Here is a 22,471-nt window from a genome sequence, read left to right on the forward strand (position 1 = left end):
TCAGCAAAAATCACGCTCCAAAAAAAAAAAAAAAGACTTTTGATAACAAGACTTGGAGCCGGGCGCTGATGGTGGCTTAACCAACACAAAGCCAGACATGGAACTGTGGCGCAAGGGGGAGAGCGCTAGCCTTGAGCACAAAGCTCAGGGACAGGGCAGAGGCCCTGTGTTAAAGCACAAAAACAAAACAAAACCAAAAAAATGAGTTTGGCAGGGGGGGAGGAGGGCTCCGGGCTGGGGGATGGCTGTCAGGTGGCTTGGTGTAGACCCCCTGCCCTGCCTCCACCTTCAGACCAGCGTCCCTAAATTTTGTTAGTCCCTCATACTACTTTATATAGAGAACAGTGACCCTGAGGAGATCAAGTATCCTTTAACTCAGTCCCACCTCAGAGACAGAAACTAGAGGTCTAGGGATTTTCTTGCCCTCCTCCCCTCCCCCAAGCCTTAGCCTTCCATTGTTTCCACTGGGTGTTTGGCCTATACTGTGTAGAAGACCAGCCTCATTCTTGGGAAGTGAGTCATAGGAATTCTTCAGCTGGCCAGTCTGCCCCCCCCATGGCAGAGCAGGACGCAGACCTTGGGACTCACTGGTGGCCTGAGTATGTTCAACCCATAAGACTCACTGACATTCCTTGAGCAGGAAAGGCTAAGGGACAGCACCCAAACTGAGTTCAAGCCACGGTTCTGGCACAATAAATAGTCTGGGGGATACGACTGTGCCTGGCTGGGTTGATTTTGGAGAGCCTGAGAGCCCTCACTTGTTCCTCTAGAGATATGGAGGAATCTCTGTGGTCTCTTATCTGGGAGTCCCTCAAGTGGCAGAGGTTCCTCCTCCATATCAGTAAGGCTCCTTTCCTTGGGGCCCTGTATGGGGTGACAAGGCAAAACTGGTCTCCTGGTACTGATCCAGTCCCCAGGGAAGGTTCCACTCTTGTCCTCTCCCCTCAGTTATTTATCAGCACAAGAGCTGTAAACATGCCAGGAAAGGGCTATTTATTTCAACACTGCCAGAGAAGCAGCTTGGGCGGCCGATGACGAGCAGGAGGACTTTGCTCCCACCGCTTTGACTTGGTACAACTGCTATCCGGATGGAAGTATGAAGAAGGAGGCAAAGGCTGGAGTTGCTCACCTTGGTCTGAAGCACAATGGATGGGTGTAGCAGGGGTGGAGGTGAGGTTCCATTTGCACCTAGAAAGTCGCAGCTTTTCCAGTGACTCCATTCACCAATAGGAAAATGAGGTCCTGAAGGGTCTCCAGGAGGCTATTTTTGGGTGTCTGACTTTTAATTCCTTTGGAGGAACCAAAGTGTAGAGGCACCAACTCTAAGAACATTGGGACTGTGGCCTGAATTTTAAAATTTTATTTATTTTGTGTCAGTACTGTATCTGAGGCCTGGGCATCCTCCCTTAGATTTTTAGCTTAAGATTACCACTTCAGCCGGGCACGGGTAGCTCATGCCTGTAATTCTAGTTATTCAGGAGACTGAGATCTGAGAAGCCTGGTTCAAAGCCAGCCTGGGCCAGAAAGTCCTTGAGACTCTTAATCTCCAATTAACCACCAGGAAATGGGAAAGAGAGCTGTAGCTCCAGGGGTAGGGCAGTAGCCTTGAGTTAGAGAGCTCAGGGACAGCGCCCAGGCCAAGAGTTCAAGTCCCACAACCACCAAAAAAAAAAAAAAAAAAAAAGACTACCACTTGAACCAAAGCTCCACTTCTGGCTTGTTTGATTAGTTTATTAGTAAAAGGCAAAAGCTTTATACAATCTGAAGAGAAACCAGAGTATGGGTAGTTTATTAGAAGTAAGAGTCAGCTGGGCACTGATGACTCACGCCTGTAATCCTGGCTACTCAGGAGACTAAGATTTAAGGATAACGGTTCAAAGAAAGCCTGGCAGAAAAGTCCCCAAGGGACCCCAATTAACCATTCAAAAAGACAGAAGTAGGAGCCTGGGAGTTTGGCCTAGTGGTAGAGTGCTTGCCTGGCATGCACAAAGGCCTGGGTTTGATTCCTGGGTACCACATACATAGAAAAAGCTGGAAGTGGTGCTGTGGCTCAAGTGGTAGAGCTCTAGCCTTGAGAAAGTCCAAGGACAGTGCTCAGGCCCTGAATTCAATCCCAAGGACTGGCAAAAAAAAAAAAAGCCAGAAGTGGCATTGTGGCTCAAGTGGGAGAATGCTAGCTTTGAGCACAAAGAGGCTCAGGGACAGTGCCCAGGACCTGAGTTCAATCCTTACAACATATAAGAAAGAAAGAATGGGGGCCGGGAGTTTGGCCTAGTGGTTAAAGTGCTTGCCTAGCATGCATGAAGACCCAGGTTCGATTCCTTGGTACCACATACATAGAAAAAGCCGGAAGTGGTGCTATTGCTCAAGTGGTAGAGCTCTAGCCTTGAGAAAGTCCAAAGACAGGGCTCAGGCCCTGAGCTCAAGCCCAGACCTGGCAAAAAAAAAAAAAGAAAGAAAGAATGGGAGGGAGGGAGAATCTCACAGATTTTCCTGCCTGGTCTGGCTTTGAATTGTGTTCTTCAGATCTCAGCCTCCTGAGTGGCTAAGATTTTAGGTGGGAGCCACCAACACCTGGTTTCTAATGTCTTTCAGGCTTTCAGGACAAGTTAGTTTCTCTCTTCAGACCTGGATGCCAAGTACTGGTAAGGGGGGAAATGGGGAGGAGATTCCTCTGAGCAATCTGGACTGGTGGGCTGGGGAAAGGGTTCACAAGCCTTGCGTTTAAAGATTTACCACACTCATTCTTGGGAGAAAAAAGGAGAAAACAAGCCAGTGGTTCATACCTGTAATTTTAGATACTCAGGAGGCTGAGATCCGAGGATCAGTGAAGCAGGGAGATTGAGCCTAAGTAACTTCTTGCAGCATCCTGGTGCCTCTTGCTGGGTGGAGGGAATTCTTTACCCAGGGCTGGAAAGCCTAGTGGTAAGATAAGCCATTTATTGAATGCAGGTGCCAAGTTCAAGTTGAGCTAGGAGAGCTCTGCTTCAGAGACATGTAGCTGCCATCACCTTAGGAAAGCTTTGCATATAGAGAACTCTCTGCAGGTAGCTGAGTATGTCCATTCCAGGTCTTGTCTTCCTGAAGCCCCCTCCCAGGTGATGGGCCTGCCTGAATCCCTGGATGCAGCGGCAAGCACTTGGCTGATAGGTTACAAAACCTGTCAGTCCAGTGCCTGGGACTCTGGGAGTTTCCTGTGACCTTGTCCCCTGCCCTGACCCTATTTAGGTCTGGATAAGCAGAGGCACTTTCATGCCAAGCCAACATGTCTCCATGTTCATGTCTTGTGTCCTATCTCCTGGCTATTCTTGGGTCACCATGGCATCCAAGTTCAGCTCTCTGTTGGAGCTGAATTGGTTCGTTGGCTTTCCTTTTCTTTCTTTTTTTTTTTTTTTTTTTTTTTGCCAGTCCTGGGCTTGAGCTCAGGGCCTGAGCACTGTCCTTGGACTTTCTCAAGGCTAGAGCTCTACCACTTGAGCCTCAGCACCACTTCTGGCTTTTTTCTATGTATGTGGTACCGAGGAATCGAACCCGGGTCTTCATGCATGCTAGGCAAGCACTTTAACCACTAGGCCAAACTCCCGGCCCTTCCTTTTCTTTCTTTCCTCTCTGGCCTGTTTCCTAATTGTGTTAAAAGCATAGTTGGAGCTGCTGGGCTTTGAGGTACCAAACAGTCACTGGCCTTCTAAGAAAGACTCCAAATGTGGCTTCTAGATTTCCTTACCTTACAACATCAGTTCGAAGACAGCCTGGGCAGGAATATCTGCGTGAATCTTATCTCCAATTAAACACACACACACACACAAAGCCACAAGTAGAGCCAGTGTGCCATGGTGGTTCATGCCTGTAATCCTAGCTATTCAGGAGTCTGAGGTCTGAGGATCAAGGTTCAAAGCCAGGCCCGGCACAAAAGGACCTGAGACTCCAATTAACCTACAAAACAAACAGGACTTGAGGGTTGGCTCAAGGGTAGGGCAGCAGCCTTGAGCTGAAGAGCTTAAGGACAGTGCCCAGGCCCAGAGACTACAGAGTCTAAGCCCCAGGACTGGCAAAAAATAAATAAATAAAAAAGCAAGCAAGCAAGAAAAGACAGGGTTCAAGTCCAAATTCACTTCACAATGTGACATGGGCAGGCCACTGCAGGGCTGTGGAGAATGCGAGGTTCAACCTCCCTCAGACAGTGGCTCTTTGTGTAAGCTGTTGAACAGCACGGAGCCAGCGCAAGACGGCTGTGCTATGGAAGTTGAAGCCTTCATTTAGAAGACAGCTACACTGCTGAGCTGCAGGCTGTGTTTGCTCCAAGGAAGTCTTCCTCTAATTCTGGCCAATCCAAGATGACATAATTAAGTGGTGACATTTGGTTGTCGATCGTGCGCAGTCAAGACCTTGCTCTTTTAGTGAGTGCGGGCCGGTTGTGGGATTTGAACTTGGGAACTTGCATTCTACCACTTGAGACACAGCTTCACATCTGGCTTTTTGGTAGGTAGTTGTAGATAAGAGCTTCACAGACTTTTCCGTCCGGTGTGCTTTCTAACCAAGACCTCAGCTCTCAGCCTCCTGAGGAGCTACCACCACCTCCTCCTCCTCCTCCTCCTCCTCCTCCTCCTCCTCCTCCTCCTCCTCCTCCTTTTTTTTCTTCATCAGTTGTGAGGCTTGAACTCAGGACCTGGAAGCTGTCCCTGAGCTCTTTTGCTCAAAGCTAGTGCTCTACCATTTTGAATCACAGCGCCACTTCTGGTTCTCTGGTGCTTAACTGGAGGTTAGAAACTCATGGATTTTCCTGCCCAAGGCTGGCTTTGAACCTCGATTCTCAGACCTTAGCTTCCTGAGTAGCTAGGATTACAGGCATAAGCTCCTGGTGCCTGACTCACTTGAAACTCTTTCCTGTGGGTCACAGGTCATGTTCCCTTTACCCTAGCTCAGTCCTCAGACCTGTTCACCTGTTCACAGCTTCGGCTGCTGAGAATGGCTCCTCCCCTGGCTTATACACCGTCACCTGCCTCCAGAACACATAGCAACCTCCCACTCTTATTCTATTTCAGGAGCACTGAGCAACCCCGGGCGCCAGTCGGAGGTACTCTGCCTGCAATTATTAACCAGTTACCTACTATGTGGACGCTGCTGTTCTGTCCCTGCCTTGCAAAGCTGAGAGGATGGGAGACCCTGAAGCACAGAGCAGGTAAGTCAAGAGCCCAAGGCCACACAGCCAAGATGGAGCCTGGCCATCTCTCCAGGCTTTGTACTGAATTATCCTCTGACCTCTGTGCAGAGTTTTATGCTTTTTTTTGGTAACCAGTCCTGGCATTTAAACTCACGGCCTGGGCACTGTCCTTGGGCTTTCTGAAGGCCAGTGCTCTACCACTTGAGCCATGGCACCATTTCTGGATTTTTCTGTGTATGTGGTACTGAGGAATCAAACCCAGGCTTTTGTGTATGCCAAGCATGTACTCTACTACTAGGCCACGCTCCCAGCCCCGAGTTTCATACTTTAGACTCTGCTGTGCTCTGGGTCCCAGCTCTGATCTCAACTTAGTGTGGGTGACGCTGGCAAGTTCCTTTTCTCCAAAACTTTGGACCTCCCTTGGCCACTACTACTGACCTTTGACCTCAGCCTTTCCACTTCCATGTCCCATGGGAACTCACACTCACCCCTCTACCTATCTGTACCCCAATCCTGTCCCTGGGTTCTCACATTAGTCAAGGCAGCTTGTGGCTTGTATGACCTGCCCCATAGGGCCTCCCTTCTCTTTACCCTCCCACACAGGCCTCTAGACAGCCACACACCTGGTGCCATCCAGCCCCAGGGCCTTTGCACCTGACACCACTTACCTAGACACCCACACTACTCCCTGTCTTCCCTTTCAGGGTAGCCCTAGAGTCAGTGGGACTGTCTATCTATCCCTGACGTCCCATGGTGCTGAATCGTCACCTCCTCAACCCTCTGTGCCGCCTACTCCACGGACACCTTCTGTCCAGATGTCTATCCTTGCGCATCCTCAGCTCTTATGCATCTTGACAGCTTGTTGTCCTCTGGATATGCTCTGTAGTTTCAGTTGCCACCCTCTGACATGCTTTTCCACTTATTCATCAGGTATATTTTCTTTTTGTGTGGATGTGTGGGTGCTGTAGCTGGGTCTCGAACTCGATGCTTTCTTGTACTTCTGCTTGGATTTTTTTTTTCTGTGCCAGTCCTGGGGCTTGAACTCAGGACCTGGGTGCTGTCCCTGAGATTCTTTTTCTCAAGGCTAGTGCTCTACCACTTGATCCACAGCATCACCTCCAGCTTTTTCTGAGTTGTTTTATTGGAGACTAGCTTCAAACTACAATCCTCAGATCGTAGTCTCCTACCTAGGATGCCAGCACTTGGTTTGCTTGGCATTTTCCTCAGTGCTGTTCCTCTACAACGGGAGTGACAGCTCTACTTCCAGCTTTTTGCTGATTAATTGGAAATCAAAATCTCAATTATCACTGGCTAGTGGCTCACACCTGTAATCCTAGCTACTCAGGAGCCTGAGATGTGGGGATCGTGGCCCAAAGCCAGTCCAGGCAGAAAATCATTAACACGCCTATCTCCAATTAACCACTAGAAAACGCGATCTTCCGATCTCAGCTTCCTGATTAGCTAGGATTAGAGTTGTAAGTCATAATCACCCAAGTCTTTTTTTCTTCCGTGTGACAAAGTACACTAGGTATCCCAGCTGGCCTCAGCTTTCTTTCTGCCTCAGCTTCTGAGTGTTGAGTAGATGCATGAGCCACCATGCCTGACTCTTCCCCCGTGTCTGTGTCTGTGTGGGTGCAGAGCTTGAACTCAGGGTCTCACATTTGCTCATACCTATGCTCAATCACTTAAACCATACTTCTAGCCCAGTACCTGAGCTGGCTAAATGGACATGAGTCACTTGGCCTTTTCTTCCCTGGACTCAGATCTCAACTTCCTGAGGAACTAAGATTACAAGTGTGGGGGCTTGGAATGTGGTTTATGGTAGAGTGGTTGCCTAGCATGCTTGAAGCCCTAGGTTCAATTCCTTAGTACCACAGAAACAGAAAAAGCGGAAAGTGGCACTGTGTAGTGCTAGCCTTGAACAAAAGAAGCTCAGACAGTGCCTAAGCTCTCAGTTCAAGCTGCCCTGGGATTGGCAAAAAAAAAAAAAAAAAAAAAGATTACAAGTGTGACTCCTGGCTCCAAGGGCCATGAAATATTTGCTATTATTTTTCTGTGTCTGTGGAATATACCCCAAACCTGAGCACAATGCTTCTCTCTCTCTCTCTCTCTCTCTCTCTCTCTCTCTCTCTCTCTCTCTCTCTCTCTCTCTCCCTCTCTCTTTCTTTCTTTCTTTCTTTTTTTTTTTTTTGCCAGTCCTGGGCTTGAGCTCGAGGCCTGAGCACTGTCCTTGGACTTTCTCAAGGTGAGAACTCTACCACATCACTAGTTCCAGCTTTTTCTGCATATATGGTACTGAGGAATCGAATCTGGGTCTTCATGCATGCCAGACAAGCACTTTACCACTAGGCCAAACTCCTGGCCCCTGAGTGGCAATGTTTCTATGTGTTCTCTGTGTGTGTGTGTGTGTGTGCGTGCCCGTTTTGTCAGTCATGGGACTTGAACTCTGGGCCCTGCATTGTCCCTGAGCTCTTCAGCTCTATCCCTTGAACCACAGCTCCACTTTCAGTTTTTCTGGTAATTAATTGGAGATGAGTCTCTTGGACTTTTTAAATTCCTGGGCTGGCTTTGAACCACTATCCTCAGATCTCAGCTTCCTGAGTAGCTAGGATTACAGGCATGATCCACTATGCCCCGGCTTTTCTGGTGTTTATTTAGAGATAAGAGTCTCACAGACTTGTGAGCCCAGGCTGGCTTTGAACCTCCCAAGTAGCTAGGGTTATACTTGTGAGCCTCAGGTACCTGGCTGTTTTTTTTTTTTTTTTTTTGCCAGTCCTGGGCTTGGGCTCAGAGCCTGAGCACTGTCCTTGGACTTTCTCAAGGCTAGAGCTCCACCACTTGAGCCTCAGCACCACTTCTGGCTTTTTGCTGTGTATGTGGTACCGAGGAATCGAACCCAGGTCTTCGTGCATGCTAGGCAAGCACTCTACCACTAGGCCAAACTCCCGGCCCTGTTTGTTTTTTGACCAATCCTGCTCTTGAGCTCAGGGCCTGAGCACTGTCCTTGGACTTTCTCAAGGCTAGAGCTCTACCACTTGAGCCTCAGCACCACTTCTGGCTTTTTTCTATGTATGTGATACTGAGGAATCAAACCTGGGCCTTCGTGCATGGTAGTCAAGCACTCTACCCCCAGGCCAAACTCCCAGCCCCTTATTTTATTATTTTGTGTGTGTGTGTGTATGGGGGGGGGGGGTTCTGGGGCTTGAACTTGGCCTGGGTCTGTCCCTGAGCTCTTCAGCTCAAGACTACCGCCCTACCCTTGAGCCAAGCCCCACTTCCCATTTTCTAAGGTTAATTGGAGATAAGAGTCTCAGGTCCTTTTATGCCCAAGTTGACTTTGAACCTTAACCCTCAGATCTCAGCCACCTGAGTAGCTAGGATTACAGGCTGGAGCCACCACGCCGGGCTATGGCTGTTTTTAGTTTAGGGCTTCCCGAAGTAGCTCAAGCTAGAGTCAAACTGGCAATCCTCCTGCCTCAGCCCACTGAATGTTGGAGGTCACAGATCTTTGCCATCACACCTGGCTCTGAGACTCGGCTGACCACTACTTCACTTTTTCCTTCTTTCATCCTTTCCCTACATGTCAGACAACCCTGTGTGTGTGTCTACTGGGGCTTGAACTCAAGGTCTGGGCACTGTCCCTTAGCTTTTTTTTTTTTTTTTTTTAACTCAAGTCTGGTGCTCAACCACTTGAATGGCACATCCACTTCTAGCTTCTTGATGGTTAATTAGAAATAAGAGTCTCATGGAGCTGTGTGTTGGTGGCTCATGTCTGTAATCCTAGTTACTTAGGAGGCTGAGATCTGAGAATCGTGGTTCAAAGCCAGCAAGAGTCATGGAACATCTCCAGCGAGCCACCAGAAAACCCAAAGTGGAGCTGTGGCTCAAAATCATAGAGCACTAGCTGTGAGCAAAAGAGCTCAGAGCTCAGGGACAGCACTGTGACTGCCCCACACTGCCCTCCCCCCCCCCAAAAAAAAGTCTCACAGACCTTTCTGCTCAGTCTGGCTTTGAACCCCAGCCTTCAGATCACATCCTCCTGTATCCCTAGCATTACAGCTGTGAACCACCCAGGCCCTGCAGTCCCGTATCTCACAAACACCCCTGAAATGTCCCTGCGGAGCAAGCAGATTTGAGACTGGCTGCTTCTGCCTGACGTTTGGCTACGTTATGAGTAAACTTTGTTTTTATAAAAACAACTTTTAGGGATTCGTTTATTGTGCGGTGAGCAAAGCCCGCCTCGTGGGAGACCCTGGTTTAGGACGGGGCCGGGATGGGCCGCATGGCCCGTGTCCTCGGACTGCCACCATTCCGGGCGTCGGGCAGGGGAGGCCTGCGGACCCGTCGAAGGACACTCGGTTCACACGTTCATTTTCCCCGAGCCACTTCTGGGGTCTGAACTCCAGGCCCTGGGCGCCGTCGTCCCTTAGCTTCTTCGCTCTACCACTTGAGCCACGGCTCCACTGCCAGCGTTTGCGGGCTGAGGGTCTCTTAGACTCCGCCGCCCCGGCCCAGGCCGGCTTCCTCCGGGGGAGCTAAGGCGACAGGCCTGAGCCCCCACCCGCACACGCAGCCCGGGCTGGCGTCGCTCCCGCCCCGGGCCGCCGCGGGCCACCACGCCCGGCTGCCACTCGATTATTAACGTCACAGAGAGGAGGGGACCGGCTCCCGAGCCTCATCTAGGTCGTAGCGCCGGGGGGGGGGGGGGAAGCCGGGAAAAGTCAAACAAACAAACAAACAAATACCCCATAGGGTTCGCTGTGCAGTACTCAGGGTCTGTCCGGGCTTTCTGCGGACAGTTGAAATGGAAACTACAACTCCCGAGAGCCCTTGCGGCCAAAGACCCCGAGGTCTTCCCGCAGCCAAGCGCCGCTTTGTGAAAGTTGGGGGTTGCCCTTAGCACTGCCTTCCCAGATGTTGCTGCTAGGTGTAGGCATTCTCTGAGGACAGCCTTACGCGGGGCGTGGTGAAAGGAAATAACCCCGGCGCAGGCGCAGTGTGTGCACACGGGTCTTGATTGGCGCATGCGTGGTTGCTAGAAGCGGCAGCAACATGGATGACGAGGAGGAGACCTATCGGCTGTGGAAGATTCGCAAGACTATCATGCAAGTGAGCAAGGAAATCCACCCGGGCCGTAGCCCTCCTTGCGGGGACCCCCTAGCCGAGGCTGAGTCCGCAGCCCAGCCTGGCCTTTGTGTGTGTGTGCTGGTCTTGGGGGGTGAGCGCAGGCCTGAGTGCCACCTTTTAGCTCTTCCACTGAGCCACAACTCCACTACTCCACTTCTGGATCTCGCTCTCTCTCTCTTTTTGGTGGGCCATTGGCTTGAACTCTGGGCCTGTCGCCCTACTCCTGGGCCTGGGCCTTGTCCCTGAGCTCTTCAGCTCAAGGCTACCGCCCTACCCTTGAGCCAAGCCCCATTTACCGTTTTCTAGAGGTGAATTGGAGATGAGTCTCAGGTCCTTTTGTGCCCGGGCTGGCTTTGAACCTGGATCCTCAGCTCTCAGCCTCCTGAGTAGCTAGGATGACAGGCGGGAGCCACCGCAGCCATTTCTGGATCTTTACTGGTTAATGGGAGTCTGCTTGGGAATGCTTCACCATGCAAGACTCCCTTCATGGTTTTTGTTCTGTATGTGCCCAAACCAGGGCTTGAACTCGGGGCCTTATGTTGGCTTACAGCTGGTGCTCTACCTTCAAGCCCAGCAATTTTGCATGTTAATTGGAGGTTCAAAACCAGCCCGCGCAGAAAAGTCCACTCTTATTTCCAATTAACCACTCAAAAAGCAGAAGTGGCACTGTGGCGCAAGCGGTACAGCACTAACTTTGGGCGGACAGCACTCATTCTCTGAGCTCAAGCCCCAGTAGGTGGGGGAGGGGAGGAGTCTCTAAGCCAGGTGTGGTGGCTCATGACTAATCCTAGCTACTCAGGAGGCTGAGATGTGAGGATCACGGTTCAAAGCCAGCCAGCCGGGGCCCTAAAATCTGTGAGACTCTTTAATTTCCAATTAATCACCAGAAAACTGGAAGTGGCACTGTGGTTCAAGGGGAAGGGTGGTAGCCTTTAGCTGAAGAATTCAGAGACAGCACTCAGGCCCAGCGTTCAAGTCCCACGACCGACCACCCCCCTCAAAAAAAAAAAAAGTCTCCTGGCTTTTTCTGTCCAGGCTGGCTTCAGACCTCAATTCTCAGATCTATTGAGTAGCTAGGATTACAAGTGTCAGCCACTGAGCCACCAGCTTTTGGTTCGGTACCTTTTCTCTTCTTTTTTTTTTTTTTTTTTGCCAGTCTTGGGGACTGAACTCAGGGCCTGAGCACTACCCTTGAACTTTCCTCAAGGCTAGTGCTCTCCCACCTGAGCCACAGCACCAGTTCTGGCTTTTCTATATGTGTCGTACTGAGGAATCCAACCCGAGTCTTTGTGCATGCTAGGCAAGCAGTCTACCACTAGGCCAAACTCCCAGCCCCCTTTTCTTTCTTAAGTCGTGGGACTTGAACTCTGGGCCAGGGTGCTGTCCCTGAGCTTTTCAACTCAAGACTACCATCCTACCCCTTGAATCACAGCACCAATTCCAGAGATGAGTTTCAGAGACTTTAGTGCTTGGGCTGGCTTTGAATTGCAGTCCTCAGATCTCAGCCTCCTGAGAAACTAGGATTAGGGGCGTGAGCCATGGCATCTGGCTCAGTGTCTTTTCTGAGTGAATTATGCACCAACCTGTCCTTCCCTCCATACTACCCTCACAATAGCCAGAAGTCATAGCGTGCTCGTGCCCTTCCCCTCCCCCCTCTTTCTCTCTCTCCCTCCCCCCCTCTCCCTTTTTCTCTCCTGTGTGTGTGCCTGTCTGTCTGTAGAGTCACTTTGCAAAGTGGTACAAAGGCTTGGTTATCACCACTTGGGTATAGCCCCAGACGCCTGTGGGGGTAGGTGATCCCCATCAAGATGGAAGCCTCTTCCGTGACTATTCACCTCACTCTGGGTGGCAAGATGGTGGTGGTGGTGCAGTCATTTGATGCCTAATCTGTCTACCCCATCATAATTCACAGTAGCTAGCGTTACTGAGGCTGTGCTTCTGTCACGTTGACCTTCAGGATTTGTTTGCTGCAGTCAGGAGCTCTTGGCTTGCTGGGGCTCCTGTGTCTGCCAGGGTCAGCTGGTGGTCTCTCTCTGCAGCTATGCCACGATCGGGGCTACCTAGTGACCCAGGATGAGCTGGACCAGACACTAGAGGAGTTCAAAGCCCAGTTTGGGGATAAGCCGAGTGAAGGACGGCCACGGCGCACTGACCTCACTGTACTGGTGGCCCACAACGATGACCCTACTGACCAGATGTTCGTCTTCTTTCCAGGTGAGGGACCTTAGTGGTTCTGGCCAGTGGCAGTAATTTGCCCCTGAGGGTGTCATAGTTCTCATGGTCTTTTTTTTCTTTTTTGCTGGTCCTGGGCTTGAGCTCAGGGCCTGAACACTGTCCTTGGACTTTCTCAAGGCTAGAGCTCTACCGCTTGAGCCTCAGCACCACTTTTGGCTTTTTTCTATGTATGTGGTACGGAGGAATTGATCCCGGGTCTTCATGCATGCTAGGCAAGCACTTTAACCACTAGGCCAAACTCCCGGCCCCTCTCATGGTCTTTTGGGCTCCAGTTAACTATCCCTTTTTGTTGTTGGTCTTGAACTCTGGACCTGGGTACTGTCCCTCAGCTCTTCAGCTCAAGGCTAGAGCTCTACCACTTGAGCCACAGCACCACTTCCAGCTTTTTCTGTATATGTGCTACCAAGGAATCAAACCCAGGACTTCATACGTGCTAGGCAAGCACGCACTCTACCACTAGGTCACACTCCACGCCAGTCATGGGGCTTGAACTCGGTCTGGGCACTGTCCCTGAGCTCTTCAGCTCAAGTGTACCGCCCTACTCCTTGAGCCACAGCACTACTTCCATTTTTGTAGTGGTTAATTAGAGATAAGAGTCTCACATCCCTGGTGGCTCTTGCCTATCATCTTAACTGCTCAGGAGGACGAGATCTGAGGATGGCTCAGCCTAGAATCTTGGCTACTTGGGAGGCTGAGATCTGAGGATGGCTCACGCCTATAACCTTAGCTACTCAGAAAGCTGAGATCTGAGAATCACAGTTCAAAGCCAGCTCAGACACTAAAGATCTTGAGACTCTTTATCTCCATTTAATCTATAGAAAAGGGAAAGTGGGGCTCTGGCTCCTTGGGTAGACTTGAGCTAAAGAGCTCAGGGACAGCACCCAGGCCGAGTTCAGTCCCCATGAGCCACAAGGAAAGAAAAAAAAAAAGTCTCACAGATTTTTTGTGCCCGGGCTGACTTTGAACTGCGATCTTCAGATCTCAGCCTACTTAGTAGCTAGGATTACAGGTGTGAGCCACTGCTCCCAGCTTTGCTGAGAATTTTATCTCCAATTTTCCAGCAAAAAAGCTGTAAGTAGAGGTATGGCTCAAGTGGCAGAGTGCTAGCTAGCTTTGAGGGTTAAAACCAAGCAGGAATGTGAGTTCAAGCCCTAGTACTGACATCAAAAAACAAAAGGAAATAAAAGTTTTTTCTTTTCAAACAGTCACATGATGTAGGATTCAGAGTTTATTGTGTGAATTTAGAGGATGCAGTTCGGGACAGTTCCCCTCCAGGGGCAAGGTCTGAGGAGAGGTACTGTGAGGAAGCAGAAATACTCTTCTTGAAACAGTCCTGTGTGGAGGGAGCTTACATGGACACGTTAATTCCTGTGCTCCTGGTTTCCTTGTGAATGGGGAAACAAACCTCAGAGAATGCTAGCCAGTCCGAAAGCAGCTAGAACCCTGGCTTCAGGGTGGGTGGGGGTGGGGCCCACACCCTCAGGCCCTTCTGTCCCCAGAGGAGCCCAAGGTGGGCATCAAGACCATCAAGGTGTACTGCCAGCGCATGCAGGAGGAGAACATCACGCGGGCTCTCATCGTGGTACAGCAGGGGATGACACCCTCTGCCAAGCAGGTGGGTGCTGGGCAGCTTTGGTGGAGGGCTGGTGACCGGCATTCACAGGAGCCCGGCTGCATCCCTGCACCTCTGCCCTGTGTCTCTTTTCCACATCCCAGGTTTCTCACGAGGCAATTTCATCCTGGGCATTGCCTTTCCCACTGGAGGGAGCTAGGGTGGCAGGTGCCATACCCTTTAGCCCCTGGGTGTTTGTGATGTTTGGCTGGGGGGGGGGCAGCTCAGAGGCTCTCCTTCTCGTAGGCCTCTGCCTGGGTGCGGTGGGCATCCCCACAGAGGGGCCCAGTAGTCCCACATTCAGGAGACGGCCTGGGGTCACCAGGATGTCCTGTGCAGTGTATGACATTGAGCTAGAATGAAGCCCAGATGGGGCTGAGGGGTGCGGAACACTTCTGTTCCTGGCCAGCCTGGGCTGTGGGGTTTGTGTGGTCACAGGAAGGCATGAGGCAGTTGTCTGGGCGGTGATGAGGTCGGGGTGTAGGGGTGGAGGCATACGTAGGAGAGGCCGGGCTCATTGTGACGAGCTTGCATTTCACAGTCTCTGGTGGACATGGCGCCCAAGTACATCCTGGAGCAGTTCTTGCAGCAGGAGCTGCTCATCAACATCACAGAACATGAGGTGGGCAGGGCCGGGGGCTCGGGACAGGGCTGGGGGCACCAGGCCGGGCCGGGGGCAGAGCAGGCTCCCACCGGCTGCACAGCAAGAATCTGCCTGGGCTGCCCACAGGGCCCCTTAGGTGGTGGTGATTTCCCCACCTGTTCCTCTGCCTTGCCCCCACCACATCACTGGGCCCACCCCCATAGCTGTTTCCGCCCGTTGATGACTGGCAGCTTGCTTTCTCCACAGCTGGTCCCAGAGCACGTGGTCATGACCAAGGAGGAGGTGACAGAACTTCTGGCTCGATAGTATCCTTTATCTGGTCCTCCCGCCCCTTCCCCAACCCGGATTCCCACCTGGCTTTTCCTTGACTGCCTTCCAGTAAACTTCGAGAAAACCAGCTGCCCAGGATCCAGGCTGGGGACCCCGTGGCCCGCTACTTTGGGATAAAGCGAGGGCAGGTGAGGCCCCCATTGCTTTGTGCCTGCTGCCAGAGGCAGGGGCTCAGTTCGCACACCCTGAGGCCTAGAAGAGCCCTGGGACCTGGCACGTCACTTACAGCATAGCCAGGCTGGTGGGGAGCTGGCCTCCGCTCATTGGCCCTTGCTTCCGCAGGTGGTGAAGATCATCCGGCCCAGCGAGACGGCAGGCAGGTACATCACCTACCGTCTGGTGCAGTAGCGGCGGCGCCCCGTCAGGTGAGGCGTGGTGAGGTCTCAGGCGGGCTGGAGGCCGCCATCCTGCTGCCCGTGGGAACGCGGGTTCCTGATTGGCCAGGCATCCACACCTCCTCTGCTGACTTGTCTAGGTTAGAAGTAGGACCTAAGCTGGGCGCTGGTGGCTCAGCCTGTCATCCTAGCTACTCAGGAGGCTGAGGTCTGAGGGGATGGCAGTTCCCAGTCACCCATTAGGCAGCAAGGTTCACAACACTCTTCTCTCCAATTAATGGCCAAAAAGTCAGTTGTGGGGGCCGGGAGTTTGGCCTAGTGGTTAAAGTGCTTGCCTAGCATGCATGAAGACCTGGGATCAATTCCTCGGTACCACATACATAGAAAAAAGCCGGAAGTGGTGCTGAGGCTCAAGTGGTAGAGCTCTAGCCTTGAGAAAGTCCAAGGACAGTGCTCAGGCCCTGAGCTCAAGCCCAGGACTGGCAAAAAAAGTCAGTTGTGGGCCAAGTTTAAGCCCCATAACTGACAACCCAAAGCAAAAACAAGAGCTGTCCTTCACATGGCAGGGGACTGAACCCTTACCCCCTCTGTATCTGCAGGAGGAAGGAAACCTGAAATCCCACTCCTGATGGAAGGCAGCTCCTGCCAGTGAGAGCCTCCCCTGCCCACTGGGCCCCCATCTTCCCGACCTACTGCCCTGGCAGGCGGTCCTCTTTGGCTCTGACTAGCCCATGTGGTCTCTATGTGGGGGTGGCCTGGTGATTGCTGGGCTCCAGCTTCTGGAGTTCAGGGATTGCCCTGTAGCTATGTGGCCTGGGCACAAGTGCACTCCCGGTGTCCCCACCCCACCTGCCTGTACCTGTGAGTGCCGTCTCCTCTGGGATGGAGGGCCTCCTGCCCTGGAGGGAGCCACCTGTAACCCCCAAGGTGGCCACCACCTCCTTCTTGTCCCCGGTGAGGATGCCAGTGACCTGCCGGGAACAGCAGGTGTTGGACAATAGCCCCGCGGCCTTGCACAGGCAGGCACTGGCCCTGCACCACAGGGCAGCTTCCTTTCCTGCTCCCTGGTTGGCACAACTGCCTGGCCCCAGTCCTTGGAGCTCACTGTGAATCGGCCTCCAGGTGTGCCTGGGCTGCCGTCTCCCCGAAATGAGATAGAAACCCCATCTGGAGTTGAGCTACTAGGGGTTCATGTTTCATGGTTGGAAAAATGAAAACTATTTTGTGTAAATAAAAGTTGGAAAAGCCAAGAATACGCCAGAAACTTTTTTCCTTGCTCTAATCCTAAAGGGTCAGCTGCCTTCACCTGTCCCTGTGGCCTTAGGCTTTCCAGTAATCCTGCCTCGACTTACCCCAGGGGGTGCTTACTTAAGTGGTCCTGTCCCTTTTATGTGAGTGGGTGGAGACACTGCACCGAGGACGTTCCTAGTTTTCTAGTTGGTTCTGCAGGGAAGGTTGTATCCGTTCATCTGCCTGAGCCAGAGTCTTGAACTGTGCTCCCCAAGTGCCCTCGGCTGCCAGGCTACTTGATACATGCCTACAGTCTAGCATTTTGCCGGTTAGTGTTGAAAGCCAGGCACCAGTGGCTTATGCCTATAATCCTAGTTTGCTCAGGAGGCTGAGACCAGAGGCTCAGAGTTCAAAGTCAGCCCAGGCAGAAAAATCCATGGGATTCATCTCTAATTAGCTGGAAATAGAGCTATGGCTTAAGAATTACTAGAAATGACTCCTATTTTATTATGCCCAAGCTGGCTGACAGCAACTTGCCAGTGTGTGTGTGAGCGAGAGCGCACAGTTCAAGCCAGCCTGGGCAGGAAAGTATATGAGACTCTTATCTCCAACTAACTACTAAAAAGCAGGAAATGGCGGCATTGTGGCTTAAATGGAAGAGCACTAACCTTGAGCAAAAGAGCTCAGTGACTGTTTTGCCATGTAGCCCAAGCAGGCCTAGAATTCCCAGTCCTCCTTCAGTCCTCTTACGTTCACAAGCTCACCTGAGGCACAGTTCACAGTGTGGGTTAGATATTCTGCAGCCGGAAGTCCTGTTTGCTTGTGGTTAATATATATATTTGGGGGGGGGGTGCAATCCTGGGGTTGAGCTCTGGGCCTGAGCAACTGTCCTTGGACTTTCTCAAGGCTAGAGCTCTACCACTTCCAGCTTTTTTCTATGTACATGGTACTGAGGAATTAACCCCAGGTCTTCGTGCATGCTAGGCAAGCACTCTACCACTAGGCCACACTCCTGGTTAATTTCTGGTAGCACAGGTTTTACTATAGAATTATCCCTAGCCAGCAGTTTCAAATGCATTTTCAAAAGTGTACAACGAGTTGCATATTCCTAATCCCAGAATATTGTGGCACCCCCAAAAGGAAGTCTGTCCCACCCTTAGCACCTACAAATCTACTTCCTGTCTCATTCTGCCTGTTCAGAACCTTTCAAATCAATGGACTTGGGTCTCTCAGCACACTGTCCTCAAGGTCCCTCCATGCCTATTTCAGCCTGGTCCTGGTATGACTGAGCTAGGTTCAGCGTGAGTGAACACATCGTGTGGACAGAGGGCACCGTGCGTGTCCATCAGTCCATGGCTGCTTGTCCTGTCCCCGCCTGGCTGCTGCTGATAGTGTTGCCATGAACACCCATGTGCATAGCTGGTTTTCTTTTCTTTTTCCTGGGGACGGGGCCTAGGCCCCACTCATATGAAAGCATCAGGCAAGCATTTTTCCACTGAGCTCTTCCACCAACTGTATTCCTATTCCACATGGAACATTTTCATTTCTTTTGGGTACACATCAGGAGTGGGTGGCATATTCGAGGCATGCCAGGCTCACGTGGCATGCACTATTTGCCAGCCTATTAAGCCTAGGCGAGTGTCTGTTGTATGTGGTTGATGACGTCTCAGGAAAGAGGCAGGTTGTGGCTTAGTTACTTTTCCCAGATTGAGCTGCAGGAAGTGGAGGTGTGGCTGGCGTAAGTAGTAGAGCATCAGCCTTGAGTTCTGAAAAAGCCAAGTGAACGTGCTCTAAGCGGGGCATGGTAGCGCATGCCTGTAATCCAGCTACTCAGGAGGCTGAAATTTCAGGATCACAGTTCAAAGCTAGCCTGGGCAGGAAAGTGTGTGAGACTCTATTTCCAAGTAACTGCAAGGAAGCAGGAAATGGCACTGTGAATCAAATGGAAGAGCACTAACCTTGAGCAAAAGAGCACAGTCACAGCACGTAGGCCTTGAGTTCAAGCTCCACAATTGACAAAAAGAAAACGACAGGGCGGCATAGCCTAGTGGTAGAGTGCTCACCTCGCATGCATGAAGCCCTGTGTTTGATGCCTTGATACCACATACACAGAAAAAGCCAGAAGTGGCGCTGTTGCACTAGCCGTGAGCCAAAAGTGTCACAAGGACAGTGCCCAGACCCCGAGTTCAAGCCCCAGGACTGGCAAAAGAAAACAAAAGGGCTGAGCATGTGGCTTAGTGGTAGAGTGTTTGCTTAGCATGCATGAAGATCCAGCTAAGATTCCTAGGTGCCACATACATAGAAAAAAAAAGCCAGAAGTAGCGATGTGGCTCAAGTGGCTCTAATCTTGAGCAAAAAGTGTCTTAAGGACAGTGCCCAGGCCCTGAGTTCAAACCCCAGGACTGGGAAAAAAAAAAAAAAGTGAGACTCTTATCTCCAATTAATCACTAGAAAAAGGGAAGTGGGGCTGTGGCTCATATGGTAGGGCGGTAGCCTTAAGCTGAAGAGCTCAGGGACAGCACCCAGGCCCAGAGTTCAAGCCCTATGACCCACAAAAAAAGAAAAGACTTCAAAGGCCTGTTTACAAGCCTTGCACAAGGTTTTAGTAGGTTTCCCGTGACACTTACTGTGTGGCTGATGCTAAGTGGTATTCAGCTGAACACTGCACAGTTCCATTTCCTTAATTCTTGTGACTCTCAAAAAACGTACATGGGGCTGAGGTGGTGACTCAGTGACAGCCACACTCAGTTTGCACAAGGTCCTCGGTTTTTCTCCCTAGCAGCAGAAAAAATGAAAGAGTCCGCAACAAGTTGTGGGGGTTTTGTTTTTTTTGTGTGAGTTCCGCTCCCCTTTGGTCATGAGGCTTGAACTCAGGGGGTGGGCGCTGTCCCTCAACTCTTTTGCTCAAGGCTGGTGCTCTACCACTGTGAGCCTCAGCACCATTTCCGGCTTTTCTATGTATGTGGTGCCAAGAAATCGAAACTGGGTCTTCGTGCATACTAGGTAAGCACTCTTACCACCAGGCCAAACTCCTGGCCCCATGTCTAGCTTTTTACTGGCTATCTGGAGATAGGCGTCTCACAGGTGTTGGGTTTTTTTGTGTGTTTGTTTTTTTTGCCAGCCCTGAGGCTTGAACTTAGGGCCTAAGCACTGTCTTTGGGTTTTCTCAAGGCTAGAGTTCAACCACTTGAGCCACAGCACCACTTCCAGCTTTCTCTATGTATGTGGTACCAAGGAATTGAACCCAAGGCTTCCTGTGTGCTAGGCATGCACTCTACCACTAGGATACACTCCTTGCCCATCTCACAGATTTTCCAGCCACTGCTACCTTATTTAACCAGCTGTTGTTTGGTTTGGTTTGGTAAAGAACTAGACAGTATTTTCAACTTCACGTGTCAGACAGTCTGTGTCACATTTCTTCAGCTCTGCCTTGTGGCCTGAAAGTGACCACAGGCAATCTGCAGGCGCCAAGGCCTGGCTGGATGCCAAGTGTCTGTTTACCCAGAGAGCAGGACTCCACGCAGCATGCTAGCCTCGCCCCCTCCTCACCCCCTTGCCCCCTCCCAGGGCTGCTCCTCCCTTTTCCCAAGTTGCCCCAAGCTGCTTCTCTGGGCCTGATGGCTCCTGTTCTACAGGAAGAACAGCAGAGCACTAGCCTGCATGCTGTTATCTTGAGCAGCCATGAATTCCACCAGCTTCCTCTGCCTGCAGTGCTCTTTCTGCAAGGATGTGATCTTTCCAGGGTGACACAGCCAGCAGCCCCCAGGCCCCACCCCTCTGGGTCAAGATTGATTGGAAGAGCCAGAGCTCCTGCTCTGTGCCTGAGGCTCCCAGCTGAGTGAATGGGGGGCAGAGTAGCAAGTGCTGCATAGCAAAGGCTCTGGATTCATCCCCAAAAGAAATGTGAAGGCAGCTATTAGCCTATGTCATGCCTATGACTCTGTAGTCAGATCTCTGGACAACTGTGGTTAACGGCCAACCAGAGGGGAAAAATGTCTCTGAAATTCCATCTCAAAAACAACTAAAGCCAGGCATGGTGGCTCACGCCTGTAATCCTAGCTACTCAGGAGGCTGAGATCTGAGGATTGCGGTTCAAAGCCAGCTAAGGCACTAAAGTCCAAAGTCACTAAAGTCCAAAGTCGGAGACTCTTATCTCCAGTTAATCACCAGAAAACCGGAAGTGGAAGTGGTGCTATGGCCCAAGGAGTAGGGCCGTAGCCTTGAGCTGAAGAGCTCAGAGACAATTCCCAGGCCCAGAGTTCAAGTCTAGGTAACAACAACAACAACAACAACAAAAAACTAATCTGGGGCCGGGAGTTTGGCCTAGTGGTAGAGTGCTTGCCTAGCATGCACAAAGACCAGGGTGTAATTCCTGGGTACCACACACACAGAAAAAGCCAGAAGTAGTGTTGCAGCTCAAGTGGTAGATTCTAGCCTTGAGAAAGCCCAAGGACAGTGCCCAGACCCTGAGTTTAAGCCCCAGGACTGGCACAAAAACAAACAAAACTAATCCAGGCACCTGTGCCTCACACCTGTACTTTTAGCTACCTAACAGACAGAGACCTAAGGACTGCAGTTCAAAGCCAGCCAGGAAAGGAAAGTCTAAGACTCCAATTAACCACCAGAAAGCTGGAAGTGGAGCTGTGTGTGACTCAAGTAGAAGACTGCTAGCCTTGGGGGGGTTGGGGGGGGAAGCAAAATTAGCCATGTACCAATTGAGACCTAGAGAATCCCAGTGCAAAGGTAGCCCATAGCATTCATCAGATTTTTTTATTTTTATTTATTTTTTTGCCAGTTCTGGGGCTTGAACTCCAGGCCTGGGCATTGTTCTTGGACTTTCTCAAGGCTAGAGCTCTATTTCTTTTTTCTTTTTTTTTTGCCAGTCCTGGGCTTGAGCTCAGGGCCTGAGCACTGTCCTTGGACCTTCCCAAGGCTAGAACTATACCACTTGAGCCTCAGCACCACTTCTGGCTTTTTTCTATGTATGTGGTACCAAGGAATTGAACCCGGGTCTTCGTGCATGCTAGGCAAGCACTCTACCACTAGGCCAAACTCCCGGCCCCTAGAGCTCTATTTCTTGAGCTACAGCACCCCTTCTGGCTTTTTCTGTGTATATGGTACTAAGGAATCAAACACAAGGCTTCGTGCATGCTAGGCGAGCATTCCCTCAGTAAGTCATGCATGTTCCAGGCCCTCATGAAACTCTTATTGTCAATTAACAGCAAAAATCTGGAAGTTACATGACTCAAGCAGTAGAGCCACCAGCTTTGAGCTTTGAAAAAGTTAAGTGGTAAAGGAGGACCCTAAGTTCAAAGTCCGATACTAGCAAAACTTTAAAAAAAAGAAGTGTCCATTTCTACAGACACTGGCGTGCTTCCCGTCCTTGGTTTCCACACAGACCTGAGAGAGGGACAAACACATGCCACCCACAAGGAGACAATTCCACTGGACAGCCCAAGCTGTGAGTCAACAAACAGTCATCTGACAGCCAAGCATCTGCACAGTGGCGTGTGGGCTTGCCACATCCCTGGGACAGTGGTGAGGATTTGTCCCCCACCACCCTGTGCTTTGAGGAAGTGAAGACACTGCCGTAGCCTCCTCCCTTTGTTGTCCCCAACTCTGGCCTCTGCCACAGTCACAGAAAACAGGCAAGATTAAAAACCTTTATTGTAAGCAAAACAGATGGAGTCAAAGGACTGCATGGTGACCGGTGAGCAACTTGGCAGTATACCTAACCCCTGCTGTCCAGCCAGCCCTGCTCCTGCAGCCTCTCCAGCAGCATTTGTGCTCAGCCTCCATGCACAGCACCACTGCATTTCCCCAAGGCAATAGCAAGA

The 22,471-nt window shown here is 51.1% G+C and overlaps 1 protein-coding gene and 1 long non-coding RNA gene across 3 annotated transcripts; both read left to right on the forward strand.

The window, feature by feature from the left end:
• The first annotated feature begins 571 nt into the window (after positions 1-571).
• On the forward strand, positions 572-9,360 carry LOC150068596 (uncharacterized). Its single transcript, XR_016536747.1, has 3 exons — positions 572-1,170; positions 5,043-5,179; positions 9,183-9,360. It is a non-coding gene; the product is annotated as an uncharacterized LOC150068596 (long non-coding RNA).
• Positions 9,361-9,866: 506 nt separating this feature from the next.
• On the forward strand, positions 9,867-22,471 carry Polr2e (RNA polymerase II, I and III subunit E). 2 transcript variants are annotated; one of them, XM_090339670.1, is made up of 8 exons: positions 9,867-10,270; positions 12,328-12,502; positions 14,023-14,138; positions 14,677-14,757; positions 14,986-15,044; positions 15,119-15,197; positions 15,352-15,434; positions 21,997-22,471. In XM_090339670.1, the coding sequence occupies exons 1-7, from the start codon at positions 10,214-10,216 to the stop codon at positions 15,415-15,417; spliced, it is 633 nt and encodes a 210-aa protein (XP_090195796.1). In that variant the 5' UTR covers positions 9,867-10,213; the 3' UTR covers positions 15,418-15,434; positions 21,997-22,471. The 2 variants fall into 2 exon arrangements, with proteins under 2 accessions (XP_090195796.1, XP_090195793.1); XM_090339667.1 differs by lacking the exon at positions 21,997-22,471 and adding an exon at positions 16,004-16,669 and having other exon boundaries at positions 9,868-10,270.

The sequence above is a fragment of the Megascapheus bottae genome, chromosome 1 (assembly GCF_031878675.1).
Source record: "Megascapheus bottae isolate mThoBot1 chromosome 1, mThoBot2.hap1, whole genome shotgun sequence".
NCBI lineage: Eukaryota > Metazoa > Chordata > Mammalia > Rodentia > Geomyidae > Megascapheus > Megascapheus bottae.